Source organism: Scyliorhinus torazame, chromosome 3 (genome assembly GCF_047496885.1).
Source record: "Scyliorhinus torazame isolate Kashiwa2021f chromosome 3, sScyTor2.1, whole genome shotgun sequence".
NCBI classification, from domain to species: domain Eukaryota; kingdom Metazoa; phylum Chordata; class Chondrichthyes; order Carcharhiniformes; family Scyliorhinidae; genus Scyliorhinus; species Scyliorhinus torazame.
This window is the reverse complement of record NC_092709.1, coordinates 316,452,662-316,471,705: the sequence shown is the minus strand read 5'-3', so window position 1 is coordinate 316,471,705 and position 19,044 is coordinate 316,452,662. Positions and strand designations below refer to the sequence as shown.

The 19,044-nt window shown below is 46.2% G+C and overlaps 1 protein-coding gene across 4 annotated transcripts in view; it reads right to left on the bottom strand.

The window, feature by feature from the left end:
• Window positions 1-3,710: 3,710 nt before the first annotated feature.
• LOC140409254 (DDRGK domain-containing protein 1-like) overlaps window positions 3,711-19,044 on the bottom strand; it is a 151,337-nt gene continuing 136,003 nt past the window's right edge. For 3 of the 4 annotated variants that reach the window (XM_072497591.1, XM_072497592.1, XM_072497594.1), the window contains 3 exons: window positions 8,939-8,995; window positions 4,196-4,244; window positions 3,711-3,926 (listed from right to left, as the gene is read on the bottom strand). In XM_072497591.1, the coding sequence (XP_072353692.1) occupies window positions 3,754-3,926; window positions 4,196-4,244; window positions 8,939-8,995 (279 nt within the window). In that variant the 3' untranslated portion in view covers window positions 3,711-3,753. Of the gene's footprint in view, window positions 3,927-4,195; window positions 4,245-7,128; window positions 7,173-8,938; window positions 8,996-19,044 lie in introns of all 4 variants that reach the window. The other variant, XM_072497593.1, reaches the window with a different exon arrangement.

Sequence of the window (19,044 nt, the reverse complement as noted above, 5' to 3'; positions counted from 1 at the left end):
GCCAGGAGCTCACCGCAGGGCGTTGTCATCATCCTCCATGGCCTGCAATAGACACGCGTCCACCCGCAACTGTGTGAGCCGGGCCGTTGTGCCGCAGGTGGATCGGCAATGGAGGGGGGTGAGGGTGCTGGGTGGGTGGATGGGTGGGGGGTGTGGGTGGTCGGCTGTTGCCATAGTGTGCGGTCTGTGGCCATACTACCCGATTCCCACGCCCATCTAGTCAGTGAAGCGGGCGGCTATCAGCCTGTCCCGTGCCCGCGGGGCCAGCCGGTAACGGTGGACAGCCACCCGCCTGTGTCTAGCCCGTCTGCCCTGACCATTGCCCCCATCCCCCTCATCTGGGGAGGACTGCGCCTCTTCCTGCTGCTCCTCCACTCCGCCCTCCTCTGCCTGCGGCACATCGCCCCTCTGTTGGGCTATGTTGTGCAGGACGCTGCACACCACAATGATGCGGCCGACCCTATCTGACCGATACTGGAGGGCGCCCCCAGAGAGGTCCAGGCACCTGAAACGCATCTTCAGCACGCCAAAGCACCTCTCTATCACTCCCCTTGTCGCTACATGGGCATGATTGCATGGCCTCCGTACAGGCGTCATCAGCCACGATCGCAATGGGTAGCCCCTGTCGCCCAGCAACCAGCCCCTCAGCCGGGGATGGCGTCCTTCGTACATGCCGGGGATGGATGACCGCGACAACACGTATGAGTCGTGTACACTGCCTGGGTAACGGGCGCAGACGTGCAGGATCATCATGCGGTGGTCGCAGACCACCTGTATGTTCATCGAATAGGTTCCCTTCCTATTGGTGAACATGGCCCTGTTATCTGCAGGTGGCCGCACGGCGACGTGCATCCCATCAATCGCGCCCTGGACCATGGGGAACCCGGCCACGGCAGAGAAGCCCACGGCCCGGGCATCTTGGCTGGCCCGGTCCACAGGGAAGCGGATGTAGCGGTGCGCCATGGCATATAGAGCATCTGTCACTGCCCGGATGCACCGATGTCTGCGATATGCCGGACAGGTCCCCACTCGGTGCCTGGAATGACCCCGTTGCATAAAAGTTCAGGGCCACCGTAACCTTGACGGACACGGGGAGAGGGTGTCCCCCGCCAGTGCCACGCGGTGACAGGTGTGCCAGCAGGTGACAGATGTGTGCCACGGTTTCCCGCCTCATCCAGAGTCTCCTCCTGCATTCCCGGTCTGTGAGGTCCTGGTATGACTGCCGGGGCCGGTACACACGGGGCGCCCTCGGGTGCCTCCGTTGCCGTGGGGCCGCGACGTCCTCCTCCCCCTCCTCGTCCTGTCGGTCAGGTGTCCCTCCAGCCTGGGCGGCTGCCGCCTGCCCCTCTGCGGCAGCCTGCGCCGCCTCTCTGGCATGCTCCTCCTCCTCATCCAGGGCAACATGGACATTAGAGGCTGCCGCCACGGCGGCCAACATCGCTGGATGATCGGAAAACATGACGGCCTAGTGGGGGGGGGGGGGAAACGACGACATGTCATCATTGCCCATATCCCCTCCTTCCCCCCAGCCAGGTGGCATGGACCGCATGGGTCCAACTGTTGGAGGCTGGCACCTGGCCAGGTGGACCAACTCACTTGACCCCCCATCCCCCTCCCTGGCACAGCCCCCCCCCCCCCATCCCCCTCCCCGGCACGGAACCCCCATCCCCCTCCCCGGCACGGACCTCCCATCCTCCTCCCCGGCACGGACCCCCCCCATCCCCCTCCCTGGCACGGACCCCCCCCCCCCATCCCCCTCCCCGGCACGGAACCCCCATCCCCCTCCCCGGCACGGACCTCCCATCCTCCTCCCCGGCACGGACCCCCCCATCCCCCTCCCCGGCATGGACCTCCCCATCCCCCTCCCCGGCACGGACCACCCATCCTCCTCCCCGGCACGGACCCCCCATCCTCCTCCCCGGCACGGACCGCCCATCCTCCTCCCCGGCACGGACCTCCCATCCTCCTCCCCGGCACGGACCCCCCACCCCCATCCTCCTCCCCGGCACGGACTCCCCTCCCGGCACTCCCCCGGAGCCCAGCCCACTCTAACCACCCCCCCCCCGCCGCACACACACACACAACCCTAGACACACCTCTCCCCACACATTCAGACTGCGGCCACGCCATCGCCTGCCCAGCGGCCAACCCCCCAGGCCATCACTCACCTCCACGCTCCAGGTTCACGCCGATGAAAAGGAGGTTTGATTTACGTCGACGTGACCGGTCATCACATCGACGGGACTTCGGCCCATCCGGAAGGGAGAATATCGGCAGGCCCAAAATCGGCTGCCTTGCGCACACCCGTGCCATTCTCCGACGTCTGCGGCGCCATTAACGCCCCACCGACTTTTCTCCCTTCGGAGACTTCGGCAACCGGCGGGGGCGGGATTCACGGCGGCCAACGGCCATTCTCCGACCCACTGGGGGGTCGGAGAATGACGCCCGAGATTTCTAAATTCTTGGAAGTGCAGGGTCGGATTAGGACAAGTCAGCATGGATTTAGTAAGGGGAGGTCGTGTCTGACAAACCTGTTAAAGTTCTTTGAAGAGATAACAAATAGGTTAGACCAAGGAGAGCCAATGGATGTTATCTATCTTGACTTCCAAAAGGCCTTTGATAAGGTGCCTCACGGGAGACTGCTGAGTAAAATAAGGGCCCATGGTGTTCGAGGCAAGGTACTCAACAACATGGATTGACGATTGGCTGTCAGGCAGAAGGCAGAGAGTTGGGATAAAAGGTTCCTTTTCGGAATGGCAACCGGTGACGAGTGGTGTCCCGCAGGGTTCAGTGTTGGGGCCACAGCTGTTCTCTTTATATATTAACGATCTAGATGACGGGACTGGGGGCATTCTGGCTAAGTTTGCCGATGATACAAAGATAGGTGGAGGGGCAGGTAGTATGGAGGAGGTGGGGAGGCTGCAGAAAGATTTAGACAGTTTAGGAGAGTGGTCCAAGAAATGGCTGATGAAATTCAACGTGGGCAAGTGCGAGGTCTTGCACTTCGGAAAAAAGAATAGAGGCATGGACTATTTTCTAAACGGTGACAAAATTCATAATGCTGAAGTGCAAAGGGACTTGGGAGTCCTAGTCCAGGATTCTCTAAAGGTAAACTTGCAGGTTGAGTCCGTAATTAAGAAAGCAAACGCAATGTTGTCATTTATCTCAAGAGGCTTGGAATATAAAAGCAGGGATGTACTTCTGAAGCTTTATAAAGCATTAGTTAGGCCCCATTTAGAATACTGTGAGCAATTTTGGGCCCCACACCTCAGGAAGGACATACTGGCACTGGAGCGGGTCCAGCGGAGATTCACACAGATGATCCCAGGAATGGTAGGCCTAACATACGATGAACGTCTGAGGATCCTGGGATTATATTCATTGGAGTTTAGGAGGTTGAGGGGAGATCTAATAGAAACTTACAAGATAATGAATGGCTAAGATAGGGTGGACGTAGGGAAGTTGTTTCCATTAAGACGCATTTCCTTGGAAACCGACAAAGGTGTTTGCGAGAGCTGGGCCTAGAGGGGATCCCATAGCAATAGCATATATGGTGTTGTTAAAACTGAACTCAACTCCACAAGTTGCTGAGTTCATAAGTTAAATGAATACAGATTAAGACACCGGTGGTATGTCTAGATTGCCATGATAATACGACACGGTAAATAAAAATATTTTCAAAAAGAATTCAGGTATGAGTGACAAATCAAAACAATATAGTTTGCAGCTTTATTTTTGTTTAAATAAGTGAGATTAGGCCACAGTTTCCGGAACAGATCGCGATTCCGGATTAAGATTGATTAGAGTATTGCTGGCTTGTGCCAGTTCAACTATCGAAATACGCCCTTGCTGTCTGATAAACTGAGCCACCGCTGCAAGTTCATCTTCAGTGATATAGATGAATTTTCCACGATCATCTAGGACACCTAGAAGAAAACTAACTTTCATAAGTTGTGAACTCTACTTCTGGGTAATGTCATAACCAATTAACTAAGTTTATCAATGTCGGCAGTTATTCACTTAAATAATACAAATCAACACAAGAGTATATTGCTCTTTTGAAAACCATTTCCTTGCTGATAATTCCACCAGTTCAGTACAAAAGGTCCACATTATCACTTAGAAAATTGCATAATTCAGAAGGCACTCTAAAGTACCTACAAGTATTTTCTTTTAAATTGCACCAGTGGCTTACCTGTCAGAGTTCCTTCAGCAATCAAATCTTGAAGTCTGTTAATAGCATCCTTAAAATAAATTTAAAATATTAATTTGAAGGCAATAAGTCAAAATATTGAACCACATTCTAAAATCAATCAACGATTAATTAAGCACATGCTAAACTATTCAAACTATTTCAGCTGAACCAAATCACCTGCACAGAAATTAATTTCCAGCAGGGGTTACTAGGTAGTGATCGGAAACAGGAAACCTTGCTGATCCTTAACAACCCAGCACAATTCCGGCCAAGTTTCCACTTTTCCTTGACCCATTGCTGCCAGCTGCAAAGTCTTTTTTTTTAAATTCTTTCATGGGATATGAGCATCTCTGGAAAGATCAGCATTTGTTGCTCATCCTTAATTACCCTCGATTATCTGAAAAGGAAGAATGCACAGGGTTGTAGGTAGAGGGAATAGCTCCAGGTTAATTACTCTTTGGATAGCTGGTGAGCGGCCTTTTTGAACCATTTAAGGTGCACCCAAAGTGCTGTTAGGAGAGAAGTTTCAGGACAGTGAAGGAATGGTGATATAATTCCAAATCAGGATGGTGTGTGACTTGAAGGGGAGCTTGCTTATGGTGGTGTTCCCATGGATTTTGCTGCCCACGTTCTTTAAGAGGGAGAGGTCACAGGTTTGTAAGGTGCTGTTGAAGCAGCCTTAGTGAATTGTTGGTGTGTATCTTGGATATGGTACACGCTGCTGTCACCGTGCATCAGTGGTGGAGGGAATGAATGTTAAAGGCGGTGGGGTGCCAATTAAATGGGTTGCTTTGTCCTGGATAGTGTGAAGCTCTGAGCATTATTGGAGTGGCACTCATTCAGGCAACTGAAGAGTATTCTATTACAGTCCTAACTTGTGCCTTGTAGATGGTCAGGCTTTCTGGAGTCAGGAGGCGGATTATTTGCCACAGAACTGCCAGCCTCTGACCCATTCTTGTAGCTACTGCATTTATACGGTTAGTCCAGTTAGGCCCCCAGGATGTTGATAGTGCGGAAATTCAGCGATGAGAAGAGTGCGGGATTCAACGATGGGAAGAGTGCGGAATTCAGCGATGGGAAGAGTGCGGAATTCAGCGATGGGAAGAGTGCGGGATCCAGCGATGGGAAGAGTGCAGGATCCAGCGATGGGAAGAGTGCAGGATCCAGCGATGGGAAGAGTGCATGATTCAGAGTGCGGGATCCAGCGATGGGAAGAGTGCGGGATCCAGCGATGGGAAGAGTGCGGGATCCAGCGATGGGAAGAGTGCGGGATCCAGCGATGGGAAGAGTGCGGGATCCAGCGATGGGAAGAGTGCGGGATCCAGCGATGGGAAGAGTGCGGGATCCAGCGATGGGAAGAGTGCGGGATCCAGCGATGGGAAGAGTGCGGGATCCAGCGATGGGAAGAGTGCGGGATCCAGCGATGGGAAGAGTGCGGGATTCAGCGATGGGAAGAGTGCGGGATTCAGCGATGGGAAGAGTGCGGGTTTCAACGATGGTAATGCTGTTGAAGTCATGGTAAGATAATTACATTTTCTCTGTTGAAGATGGTCATTTCCTGCCACTTGTGTGGTGCGCATGTTACTTGCCACTACCACCCCAAGGTTGTCCAGGTCTTGGGGCACATGGGCACAGGCTGCTTCAGTATCTGAGGAGTTACAAATGGCGCTGATCACTGCATAATCATCAGTAAACCTCCTCCCCACACGTGTGACCTTACAATGGAGGGAAGGTCATTACTGACAAGGAGTCGAGGGTTACTAGCGTCAGCTAGGAAAAAGTGGAGTTAAGGTCACAATCAGATCAGTCATGATGTTATTGAATGGTTGAGCTGGCTGAAGGGGTTGAATGGCCTATTCTTGCTCCTGTTTCTTATGTTCTTATATTGATGAAGCAGCTAAAGATGGTTGGACCTGGGGCACTGGAACATAAAGAGATATTCTGGGGCTGAGATGATTTGAGATGAGTTAAACACTAATCAAGGATTGAATATAGAATTTTCCTGATCTCTATCATGATGGCACAGTGGTTAGCAACGCTGCCTCACGCCGCTGAGGACCCGGGTTCAATTCCATCTTTGGGTCACTGTCTGTGTGGAGTTGCACATTCTCCCCATGTCTGCGTGGGTTTCCTCCCACAGTCCAAAGATGTGCATGTTAAATGGATTGGCCATGCCATTTTGCCCCTCAGTGTCCAAAAGGTTAGGTGGGGTTACGGGGATATAGTGGAGAAGTGGGCTTAGATAGGGCAGTCGGTGCAGACTCGATGGGTCAAATGGCCTCCTCCTGCACTGTAGGGATTCTATGATTCTACTAAATAATACTTCACTGTGCTGGCCCAATTGATCTTGCAGGGGTACTCAGTAGGTTTTTCTAATAATGAAATCAAAACAGCAAGTCTGCTAGATAATTATGGAAAATCAAGACTGAAATGCTGAAGAGCATTATCTGGCCCTGACAGCAATATCCTGGGGATAACAGAATAAAATTACATTTGCATTTACTGGATATGCAAATTTATGAAAAAAAGACCAATTATTGCAGTAAACCTTCAGACATGGAGTTTGCCTTATACAAACTGCCACAGCTTAGATTAAACACAGATACAGCTTTCTTAAAGTTACCATACATCCATTTCCTCTTCATGGAAGTTTGCTCTGGACAAGTTGTTTGCAACATTTGCCTTCATTAACAACAATGTTTGCAGTTCAAAGGTCCACGGTTGTAATGGGTGAGGCAACGGCGCTGTGGTATTGTCAGTGGACTGGTAATCCAGAGACACAGAGTAATGCTCTGTGAACCTGGGTTCGAATCCCACCAAGGGAGGTGGTGGAATGTGAATTCAATAAAAATCTGGATTTCTAAGTCTAATGCTGGCTGTTGCAAAAACTCATCTGGTTCACCAATGTATGGAAGGAAATCTGGTGTTCTTACCCACAGCAATGTAGTTGATTTGATTTGATTAGCTGGCCCAGCAACTAAAGAATAAGTTTAAAAAACACATTTCAGGATATTCCAAGGGCTGGATATAAAACCAAGTACTTTTCCAGTGGACAAAATATTTTATCAAAGAGGAAAAGTAGTATGAGAATAAAATTGCAGGGAACATAGAAACTGACCGTAAAAACGTCTACAAATGTGAAGAGAAAAAAATTAGTCAAGGCAAATGTCGGTCCCTTACAGTCAGAAGGCAGGGAACAACGAAATGGCAGAAGAATTAAACACATACTTTGGTTTTGTCTTCATACAAATAATCTCGCAGAAATGTTAGAGAAGCAAGGGTCTAATGAGAGGGTGGAATTGTAGGAAATCAGTATTTGTAAGAAAATGATGCAGGGAAGTTAATAGGGTTAAAGGTTGATAAATCACCAGGACCTGATAATCTGCATCTCAGAGTATTAAAGTAAGTGGCCCTGGAAATCTTGGATGCATTAGTAGCCATCTTCTAAAATTCTACAGACTCTGCAGTTCCTACAGATTGGAGGGTGGCAAATGTAACCCCACCATTTAAAAAAGGGAGGGAGAGAAAAAAGGGAGAATTACAGACCGTTAGCCTGACATCAGTAGTGGGGAAGATTCTAGAGTCTATTATAAAAGATGTGATAACAGAACATTTGGAAAGCATTAATGTGATTGGACAAAGCCAGCGTGTGTTTATGAAAGGCAAATCATGCTTAACAAATTTAGAAATTTCTTAGGATGGAACTAGTATAATAGCTAAAGGAGAACCAATAGATGTGGTGAATTTGGACTTTCAGAAGGCTTTTGATAATGTTTCTCTGAAGAGGTTAGCGGGAAAAATTAAAACACATGGGTTGGGGGTCATGTAATGGCATGGATCAAGAATTGGTTGACCGAGGAAACAGAGGGTGGGAATAAGTGGGTATTTTTCCAAGCGGCAGGTAGTGGCTAGTGGGGCACTGCAGGGATCAGTGCTTATGCCCAAGCTGTACAGGATATATATGACCTGGACGAGGGAACCAAATGTAACATTTCCAAGTTTGCTGATGACTTAAAACTGGGCGGGATTTAGAGTTGTGAGGAGAATGCAAGGAGGCGCAAACACATGGCCGATGCAGTACAACTTGGCTAAATGTGAAGTTATATGTCTCTGTGTGAAAGATAGAAAAAGCAAGAGTATTATTTAAATGGTGATATATTGGGAAGTGTGGATGTACAAAGGGATTTGGGTGTCCTTGTACAAGAAATTAGCAAGTGGTATGTTGGCCTTCATTACAAGAGGATTTGAGTTCATCAGTAGAGACATCTTACTGCAATTATAGAGCCTTGGTGAGCCCACACCTGGAGTAGTGTGTGCAGTTTTGGTCTTCCTGCCTAAGAAAGGATATACTTGCTATAGCGGGAGTGCAGCGGAGGTTCACTAGACTGATACCAGGGTTGGCAGGATTGTCCTATGAGGGGACATTGGTTCAATTGGGCCTGTATTCACTAGAGTTTAGAATGGTGAGAGGAGATCTGATTGAAATTCTAACAGGGTTGGACAAGCGAGATGCAGGGAGGAAAACCTTCTTCACTTGAAGGGTAATGGAGGCCAAGTCACCAAATGTATTCAAGAAAGAGATGGATAATGTAGATTTTAATGGCATCATGGTTATGGGGAGAGAGCAGGAATATGGCATTGAGATAGAGTCTCAGCCATGGCCATATTGAATGGCCTACTCCTGTTCCTAGTTTCTATGTTTCTGCGCCCAGGAAGAAAGGGACTCTTTACAATCCATCTTACCTGTGTCCTCAAGCCAGAATGAGAGGCAAGATCTTCCAAAAGAACAACCTTTGTACTCTAGATAAAAAAAATGTATAGTGGTCACCCTGACAGCATTGTCGTAATTAGAATTCCAAAGATTAAAAACTGGAAAGTCACTGAGAAAGAATCCTACAGTGTTTATTCAAAATTGTAACTTTACAAACATTAGTCTCAAGTTACCAATTCTGAACAAAGCTCTCAGCTGCTGGCAATTTACCAACAAGTACTTGGTGATAAAGTCTCATACCGGCTAAAATTGAATAACCACTGGTTATCAAAGTTAAATTTAGGACACAAGTTATTGATAAGTTTCTGCTATTATCCCTCCTGCCTATTTTTGCTCATGAACTAATTTGTCAAGACAATAAATCCTCTGGAGGCTGTATGATAAAAATGTTATTTGGCTGTTGAATCAAGCAGCATCTGGTATCATCGTTTTATTTTGGTTCAGCTATCAGATTTATGAGACAAGATTATACTCAAGTAAAAAACAGTTAAGAAAGATAACCGTGAGAAATTGAAAACTTAAAAGAAAGACATGCAGATTAGCTCAACCTAGAGATCAAGACCGAAGAAATGCTGAAGGACGAAGCAGCCAAGCTGGAGAACTGTCTACTATGGACTGAGAAATAAAGTGTGCAACCAGCCCATGGAATTCAGTTCTCATAGCTGGGAGCTGCCAAAATCCATCTTCTGTTCTTCTCTGATGATGTGGGGAAAAGGGTGCAGATGAGTCAAAAGCATGACAACATCACCCTCGGATGACCTGAATAATGAGAGGAGTTGGCAGGGGAAAGAGGGAGAAAGTGAGAGCAAGAGAAGGGAGAGGCTTGCCTTTATAACATTGTGAAACATTAATTCTGCATACAGTTAATGACTAAGTAGTCCAAAAAGATCCAAGTGGACTTACATCAGGCTATAACTAACACGTAAAGCAATGTTCATATGGGATATAACCCTAAACTTAAAAGTCATTCTTGCCCGAGTGCCACTGCAAATTGGTGTCATATTAGAGTCAGCTTTTTAAAAAATATATACTTTTAAAAATACAAACAGAAAATCACAGGAGAATTTAATTCCAATAACGTGTGTTGGACTTGAACAGAGGTTTCAAGGGGAAGTGCAGTGTCCAATTTACGATAACCCAATTTGAGGTCAAGGATTAATCTGCGGCAGTGGTTTGGTCAAAGATATAATTTCCTTTTTAATTTGCTAGCAAGAAATTTCTGCCCATGTATTCATGTATAGAATGAACAATACTGCACCACTGCATTGATTTGTAACCATTAGCTAGGATGAACTTTCCAGAAAGGCCAACACACAATATGATTTTAATATCATGTTGAGTAGACAAGAACTTCATATAAGCAATACAAGTAATGAAATTTTCACCACTGTACTGTAAACACTCTGGAGAAAATGACTAATGGTTCCAACATTAAGTCATAGACCACAATGGTCTTTCCTCATTTTCACAAGAAACTGCAATCCCATCATTTCTTACCGTGGACTGCACTGCTGAGACAAAACACTTTCCTACCTACATGCTATCTGAAATTGCCTATTTGAAGATACACTCCTCAGTGATTCCCCCTCCTACTTACTTCATAGTGATCTACATACTAACACTATTCATACATCCATCTCTTTTTGACTGTTTTAGACATACAGATTTGTCTTAATACCCATTGTCATAACAGGAATTAATGTGTCTTGATAATGATCATTTAAAAAAAACCTTAAAGGCAAGAGAAATATATTTTGTCATTTAATGTCACCCATCCTCCACCCGATCATAGATATTCCCTTTGGTCTTTTCTCCACTCTTTCCCCCTTTCACTTGCTTAAAAACCATTACATTCCTAACTTTTCCCAGTTCTGATCATAGCTAACCACTGTGCTACCGTGCTGCCTATTATCATAGAATTTGCAGTGCAGAAGGAGGCCTTTCGGCCCACCGAGTCTGCACCATCCCTTGGAAAGAGCACACTACTTAAGCCCCACGCCTCCACCCTATCCCCGTTATCCCCTTAACCCAGTAACTCACCTAACCTTTTTTTCGGACACTAAGCGCAATTTTACCATGGCCAATCCACCTAACGTGCACATCTTTGGACTGTGGGAGGAAACCAGATTAAGGGTCATCGATCTGAAATATTAACTCTGTTTCTCTCTGATTCAACTGCTGAGTATTTCCAGCATCGGTGGCGGCACGGTGGCACAGTGGTTAGCACTGCTGCTTCATAGCTCCAGGGACCGGGGTTCAATTTCAGCCTCGGGTGACAGTCTGTGTGGAGTTTCATGTTCTCCCTGTGGCTGCATGGGTTTCATCCGGGTGCTCCGGTTTCCTCCCACAGTCCAAAGATGTGCATGTTTGGTGGATTGGCCAGGCTAAATTGCCCCTTAGTGTCCAAAAAGGATGGTGGGGTTACAGGGAGGGCATGGGTGGGGTGCTTCTTCGGAGGGACGGTGCAGACCTGATGGGCTGAATGGCCTCCTTCTGCATTGTAGGGATTCTATGAATCTATGGATTCTATGATCTTCTATTTCTATTAAAGAATATTAGGTTGGACCATTTATAGGAGTGGTTTTCAAACTTTTTTTTTCAGCGACCCACTTTTACCAAATGGCTGGCCCTCACGACCCACACTATGTTCACCTACTACTTAGGTGAGCCTGTTCCCACTTTTATGTATTTAAAGTTAATATAATTGATCTTCCTCGCTTATGAAGGAAATTGCATCGCTTATGAAGGAAATTGCATTCAGTTCTGCATTATGTTGCTTGGCAACAAAATAATTCCACCTCACCTATTGCAAATTTCACTTACCAACAAAGTTTCCCATCCCTGACACGGAAATCGCTGGTTTTGACCAATCGAACGTTTGCAACGTGAACCCGAAATTTAGCTCTGGGCTCCAAAATCCCTAAAAGTTGCTGAATCGATCTGAGGATTTGACACCGCGTGTACTATCCCACCTACCTAAACACATTCGCTCATCTGGTAGCGCTGTTTCAACATAGATTCGTGAATTCAGCTTTGAAGAAATACAATAAATTTTATTCCTCTCGTCAACATATAAATTCAAAATAATAGTCCGAAATCAGGCAATACACTTATTTATCGTGCATCAGCCATCCAGGTTTGTCAGATGTCAAACTGATACAACAGCAAAATATTTCACTGCACACGGGGAAAAATAATGAGTTGGGTTGTGAGATAATGACGATACTCATCAATCTCTGAAGCCATAGCTTGCCTTCATAATAATAATAATCGCTTTATTGTCACAAGTAGGCTTCAATGAAGTTACTGTGAAAAGCCCCTAGTCGCCACATTCCGGCACCTGTTTGGAGGGGGCCGGTACAGGAATTGAACCAGTGATGCTGGCATTGTTCTGCATTACAAGCCAGCTATTTAGCCCACTGTGCTAAACCAGTGCTAAACCAGCACAGTGGCAGGAATTTAAGACACAGGCAGAGTCCACTGACCAGGCAAGCTGCAGTCCTGCTGCTACAGTCACAATATAAACGGGATTCACTGTACATTTAAAAATACACCTCTCTCCCAATCCTCACCGTTTCCTTTCAGAAAGTGCACATAACTTGAATTGTATGAGACAAAACTAAGCTTTTCCTCCACGTCAAAAGACCTCATATGCTGGCTATGTCATCGTCTGAGAGGTCCTCATTGTCATGCCAGATCTATATGTAATGCTACACCAGTGTTGATCCCACAGCCATTCCAAATATTAGATTTCATAATCAGACATTGTATTTGTGTATTGGCTAGGTACTAAATTTAATCTCATGAATCTGCACTTTTTTTTTTAAAAAACAGGATCAGTTTAGGGCAGCAAGAATTTACCGAGAGAAAACAGAAAAAAAGATTAGGCGATCTTTGGGGATCATTTTTGGCGACCCTTCCCCCAGAACGTTAGCCTGGGCATCAGGATTATTAGTCCTCAATGACACCATTTCCCCTCACACATTAGTCAATCTGAAATGGATCTGCTGCACTATTGGGCCCACTGACACTTTCAAAAACACTCGATGATCACCATTAACCAGGCCAAAATGAAGATGGGGGAAGGACTATGTCAAAAACCACTTAGTGGATCATTTGAAATGGGTACTCTCACAATTTCTTTATTCTTTCATGGAACTTGGGCATCACTGGTACGGCCAGCATTTGTTGCCTATCCCTAATTGCCCTTGAACTGAGTGGCTTGCAACACCACATTGCTGTGGGTATGGTGTCAAATGTAGGCCAGACCAAGTCATGACAGCACATTTCCTTCCCCGAAGGACATTATTGAACCAGATAGGTTTTTATGACAATTGACAATGGTTTCTAGTCTCATTATTGATACTAGCTTTTCAATTCCATTTATTAGTTGAATTAAAATTCCACCAGCTGCCGTGATGGGATTTGAAACCTTGCCCCATAACGTTGGCCTGGGCATCTGGATTATTAGTCCTCAATGCCACAGTTTCCCCTCACACATTAGTCAATCTGAAATGGATCCGCTGCACATCTTATTTTAATGCAGCCCTTTATCCTATTTTAAATAAATCAAAATTAGTGGTGACAACCAGAATAACCAGTTTAAAAATAAAACAGGCGTCTGCCTCATGCTTAGTTTTTGTTTCTTAACTAGAGGCTCGGGTCCTGGAGTTATCCATTCACTCCAGCCTACTCACTAGCTGAATAAATCACTAAGAAAGTGGAGGTGTTCAACTACTTCACTGACAGGTAAGATGCATTTGGATAGAACATTTAAATCATATTATGTTGCTGAAGGGCTCAGCAGCAATCAGGGGGGGTTTGAGGGTATGTGGCGAAGGGGGGCAAGTGCTCATTAACTTCCAGCTTCTGGAAAATTACATTTGTTTTTAACAACTGAAATAAAATGCATCAAAAGGGCAAGTTTCTTTTAGAAATAAGTATGATTGTGAAAAGCCAAGTTGTTACCACAAATCCAACAGCATCACTGGGCCATTAACAAAGGTGGAGGAGTTTAGCTTTGGGGGAGACGGCCATATAAAATCCTGCAATCTCAAGTGTCGAAGATCTGGCAAGAGGTCACCTAAATCCTTTCACTGCTCTTGGATGGAAAATGAATTAGACAGGTTACTTGTTAAGTTTAAATCAGGAATGCTTTTAATACATTTTGATTGAAAGGGGCGAGTGGCAAGTTCAACAGAAACTTCTCTGAAATGAGGAGTAACCTAGGCTGGACAAGACTCTTGATGAGTAGTTGACTAAAGTTTCCCATTGAATGCTGCAGCTCTTTTGCTCTAGAGTTACATAGATACCATTCAGTAACACGACACAATGACTAAGTCATACCCACTATTTCACTACTCATTTCAAACAGTTTGTAGACATGGCAGAAATTCAGGACGAGGTCATTTTATCAAACAGCAAGACTCAATGCTTATACATCGATTTCTGCAGTGTTATACATGTGTTTGCAAGGGAGCGGTTTAGGTTTCTGGGGATCCGGGTGACGAAAGAGTAGGCCACAATGCATAGGTGTAACTTGACAGGGTTGGTGGAAGAGGTTAAGGGGGACTTTAAAACGGGATACATTGCACTTGACGATGGCAGGGATGGTGCAGGTGGTAAAGATGAACGTGCTTCCAAGGTTCTTGCTCATCTTTCAATCCCTCCCGGTTTTCCCTCCAATGGCCTTTTACCGGAAGGTGGAGTAGGTGGTCTCAGATTTTGTGTGGTCAGGGAAGGTGCCGGGGGTGAGGAGGTCCCTGCTACAAAGGCAGAGGCAGGGAGGGGGGGGGGGTTGGCACACTCCCGAACCTGATGCACTATTATTCAGCAGGGAATGTGGAGAAGATGAGGTGTTGTTGGTGGGATTTGTGGTGTTGGAGGGGTGGATCAGGTTGGAGGAGTCCTGTCGGGTCTCATGTTTGAGGACGCCAGTGATGGCCCCGTTGCCATTGGCTCCGAGGAAGTATACGGGGAGTCCGGTGGTGGAGTCGACTATTAAGAACTGGAATCAGTTGAGGAGGCACTTTAGACTGGGCCACATGTCGGTGCTGACACCACTGTATGGGAATCACAGGTTTAAGCCGGGGGGATGGATGAGATGTACAGGCGATGGAATGAAGGAGCGGTTGAAGGTCAGAGATATGTTCTCTGAGGGAAAACTTGCTGGGTTGGATGAGCTGCAGGAGAGGTTTGAGTAACCGAGGGGGAGTGAATTTAGGTACTGGCAGGTGCTGGGCTTTGCGCGTTAGGAGATACCGATGTTCCCCCAATTACCGGAGTACAAGATGCTGGAGAAGTTGCTGCTCCCAGATAAGGTGGGGAGGACATGAACGGAGACATAGACAGGTGGCTGGGAAAGCAGGGTAAGACATTGGTGGAAAGGATTAAGTGGAAATGGGAGGGGGAGTTGAGGAGGGAGATAGGGTGTGGGTTCTGGTGTGATGCGATGTGGTGAGTGAACTCAACTTCCTCCTGTGCTCGAATGAACTTGATTCAGTTTAAAGTGGTGGGCAGGGTACACATGACTCGGGCTTGGATGAGTGGGTTCTTACTGGGGGGGGGGTAACAGATGGGTGTGAGAAGTGTGAGCGTGGGGGCCGGTGAATCATGTTCACGTGTTCTGGGGTTGCGAAAAGTTGGACAGCTTCTGGGGGTCGGTGTTTGGGACTTTATCGAGGATAGTGGGGGCCGAGGTGAAGCGGGACCACAATGATGGCGATCTTTGGGGTCTCAGAGGTGCCATGGCTGCCGGAGGGGAAGTGGGCCGATGTCATGGCCTTCGCCTCTCTGATTGCTCGGCAACGGATTCTTTTGAATTGGCAGTCAGAAATGCCACTAGGAGTTCCAGCTTGGCTGGGCGATTTGTACGTGTTTCTCCGTTTAGGAAAGATGAAGTTTGCGTTAAGGGGGTTGGAAGAGGTCTTTGAGATACGGTGGAGTCCGTTCTTGATGATATTTGAGGAGCTGTTCATCGCGGGCGAGTTTTGAGGTAAAAGGGAAAAAATGTATCTTCAAAAAAAAAAAAACATGTGTTTGTTGCATATGCATTTATGCACACAAATGTGTGGAAAGTTTAACACTAGATTTCAATCAGGTAATTATTCCACAAAATTGCAGATCTTGCAATATTGCAGAAAATATTGTTTTTCTTCCAGAAGAACAAAGAAAAATTACAGCACAGGAACAGGCCCTTCGGCCCTCAAATACATTTTTTCCCTTTTACCTCCCACCTTTTACCTCAGGCCGGGTGGGTTAGGTTAAAATAAACCCCACAAATTGTGGAAGTCCAGAAATAAAAATAATCTCAGAAATACAAAGCATGTTGACAGACATCTGAAAGAGAAAGAAAGGCTAATCTTGTGCGTGTGAGATCTGAAACACATAAACTGATCTTTCCCTTTCAAATGCTGATTGGCATGTTACCCTTTTCTTTTTTTTTAAAATATGTTTTATTGAAATTTTTTTCCCAAACAACAATTTTTCCCCTCTTACAAAGCAAACGCAACAATAACAATACAGAAATTTTTAACAATACACAAGTAACAAAACCCCTTTATCTTTGACCTAAACTAAACTAAACCCCTCCCCCCCCCCTTCCCCCTGGGTTGCTGCTGCTGGTCATCTGTCTTCCCTCTAACGTTCCCCTAGGTTGTCGAGAAATGGCTGCCACCGCCTGGTGAACCCTTGAACCGATCCTCTCAGGGCAAACTTTATCTGCTCCAGTTTAATGAACCCCGCCATATCATTTACCCAGGCCTCCAGTCCGGGGGGTTTCGCCTCCTTCCACATGAGTAGGATCCTGCGCCGGGCTACTAGGGACGCACAGGCCACAACGTCGGCCTCTTTCGCCTCCTGCACTCCCGGCTCTTCCGCAACTCCAAATAGAGCTAACCCCCAGCCTGGTTTGACCCGGGCCTTCACCACCCGCGAAATCACTCCTGTCACTCCCTTCCAATACCCTTCCAGTGCCGGACACGCCCAAAACATATGTGCGTGGTTTGCCGGGCTCCCGCCACACCTCCCACATTTGTCCTCCACTCCAAAGAACCTGCTCAATCTTGCTCCCGTTATGTGTGCTCTATGTAGCACCTTAAATTGAATCAGGCTAAGCCTGGCGCATGAGGAAGAGGAATTTACCCTGCTTAGGGCATCATGTTACCCTTTTCAATGACTTGATGTGTTATAAACTCACAATCAGACAAATTGAGTTGACCAAATTTCTCGCAGCTAAGGCGATCAAGTGGATTCAACTGTTAATTCAGTTGCATTAAAAATGTTAAACACACACCCCAGTCCCCCCCCGCCCGACAAACAGATGCCTACTTATGTGCGAAAAACAATATTGCCAATTGTACAGAGCTGCTGTTGTTGGGCTAGCCCCTACCAGTTATTTTATTCTAACTTTTTTTTTGTTGTTGTTGGTCTTGTTTTTTGTGCGTGTTCCCTTCTCTTCTATATATATGTATTCTATATTGTGTACATAACAGTAAATATACTTTGTTCAAAAACCCAATAAAAAAACATTTATTTTAAAAATGTTTAACATACTGCGTTTTAAGTTATGACCAAATCTGTTCTGCTTTAAACAGTTCCTTAAATACAAAGGCATAAAGTGCTCAGTGGCATAAAGTGCTGAGTCATTATGGTGCAGAAGGAGCTCATTTGGCCCATCAAGTCCATGGCGGCTCTCTGGAAGGCAATTCTCATTCCATCCCCTCATAAAACTCATAACAACATTCACAAGTAGAAGTCATTTTAAGCACATTACTTTCGAAAATGGAGCTAATTTGTATCCTCCTATATATATTTATACAAAAGCTTAGCCCTGGGGTGGAATAACCAAATTTCTTTATGACCAGGGCCGTGGGCGGCACGGTGACACAGTGTTGCCTCACAGCTCCAAGGACCCGGGTTCAATTCCGGCCTCTGGTGATTGTCTGTGTGGAGTTTACACTTGCTCCCAGTGACTGCGTGGCCTTCCTCCGGGTGCTCCGGTTTCCTCCCACTGTCCAAAAATGTGCAGGTTAGGTGGATTGGTCATGCTAAATTGCTCCCAAGTGCCCAAAAGGTTAGGTGGGGAGCAGCACGGTGGCGCAGTGGATAGCACTGCTGCCTCACAGCACCGAGGTCCCAGCTTCAATCCTGGCTCTGGGTCACTGTCTGTGTGGAGTTTGCACATTCTCCCCGTGTTTGTGTGGGTTTCGCCCCCACGACCCAAAGATGTGCAAGCTAGGCGGATTGGCTACTCTAAATTGCCCCTTAATTTGAAAAAATGAATTGGGTACCCTAAATTCATTTTAAAAAAAGGTTAGATGGGGTTACTGGGTTACAGGGACAGGGTGGAGGTTGGGCTTAAGTGGGGTGCTCTTTCCAAGGGCCAGTGCATACTCGATGGGCCAAATGGCCTCCTTCTGCACTGTAAATTCTATGATCTATGAATATTTGTGCTTTTCTGCACACATTCATCACTCTCGCTATAAAGAGCCAAAACAAAAAGTTTACATACATTACAAAGCTGCTCTATATCAGAATAAGCGAACAAACTTTGCAGGTCTTATTTCAATTACAATACTTGCTATTATACAAAAATAACGCATGCTACAAATCCTACATCAGTGAGTTACCTTTCTGGACTGAAAATAATTTAAATTTCCTTCTGCATTGTGCATTTTTCGCAGCCCTATTTTGGGCCCCACTGTTTTCTGTTTCAAAAACGTAAACTGCCTGCCTGTGTTTCAGTCTCATTTACAACCACAAAAGGCTTTCTGGTACAATGAGCACAAGATTGTTGAATTGCCTAAAGAAGATGACAAGTTGTACATTCAGTCTACCAGTAAATGACATGAAAGATAGCGCTTGAGCATCATGAACACTTATCGACTCAGAGGCCGCTAGTTTGTTTGAAGCTTAAACATGAATACATTAAGCTTCAAGACATTTAAACATTATTTTCTCAAAGCCTGTGGAAAAATTGCCCCCAACCCCGCCCCCACTAAGAAAAGCCAAATATGACAATAGTAAAGAAGAATTTTACTGAAGTTCAACATCTGTCTCCCATAATGGCTTCACAAAT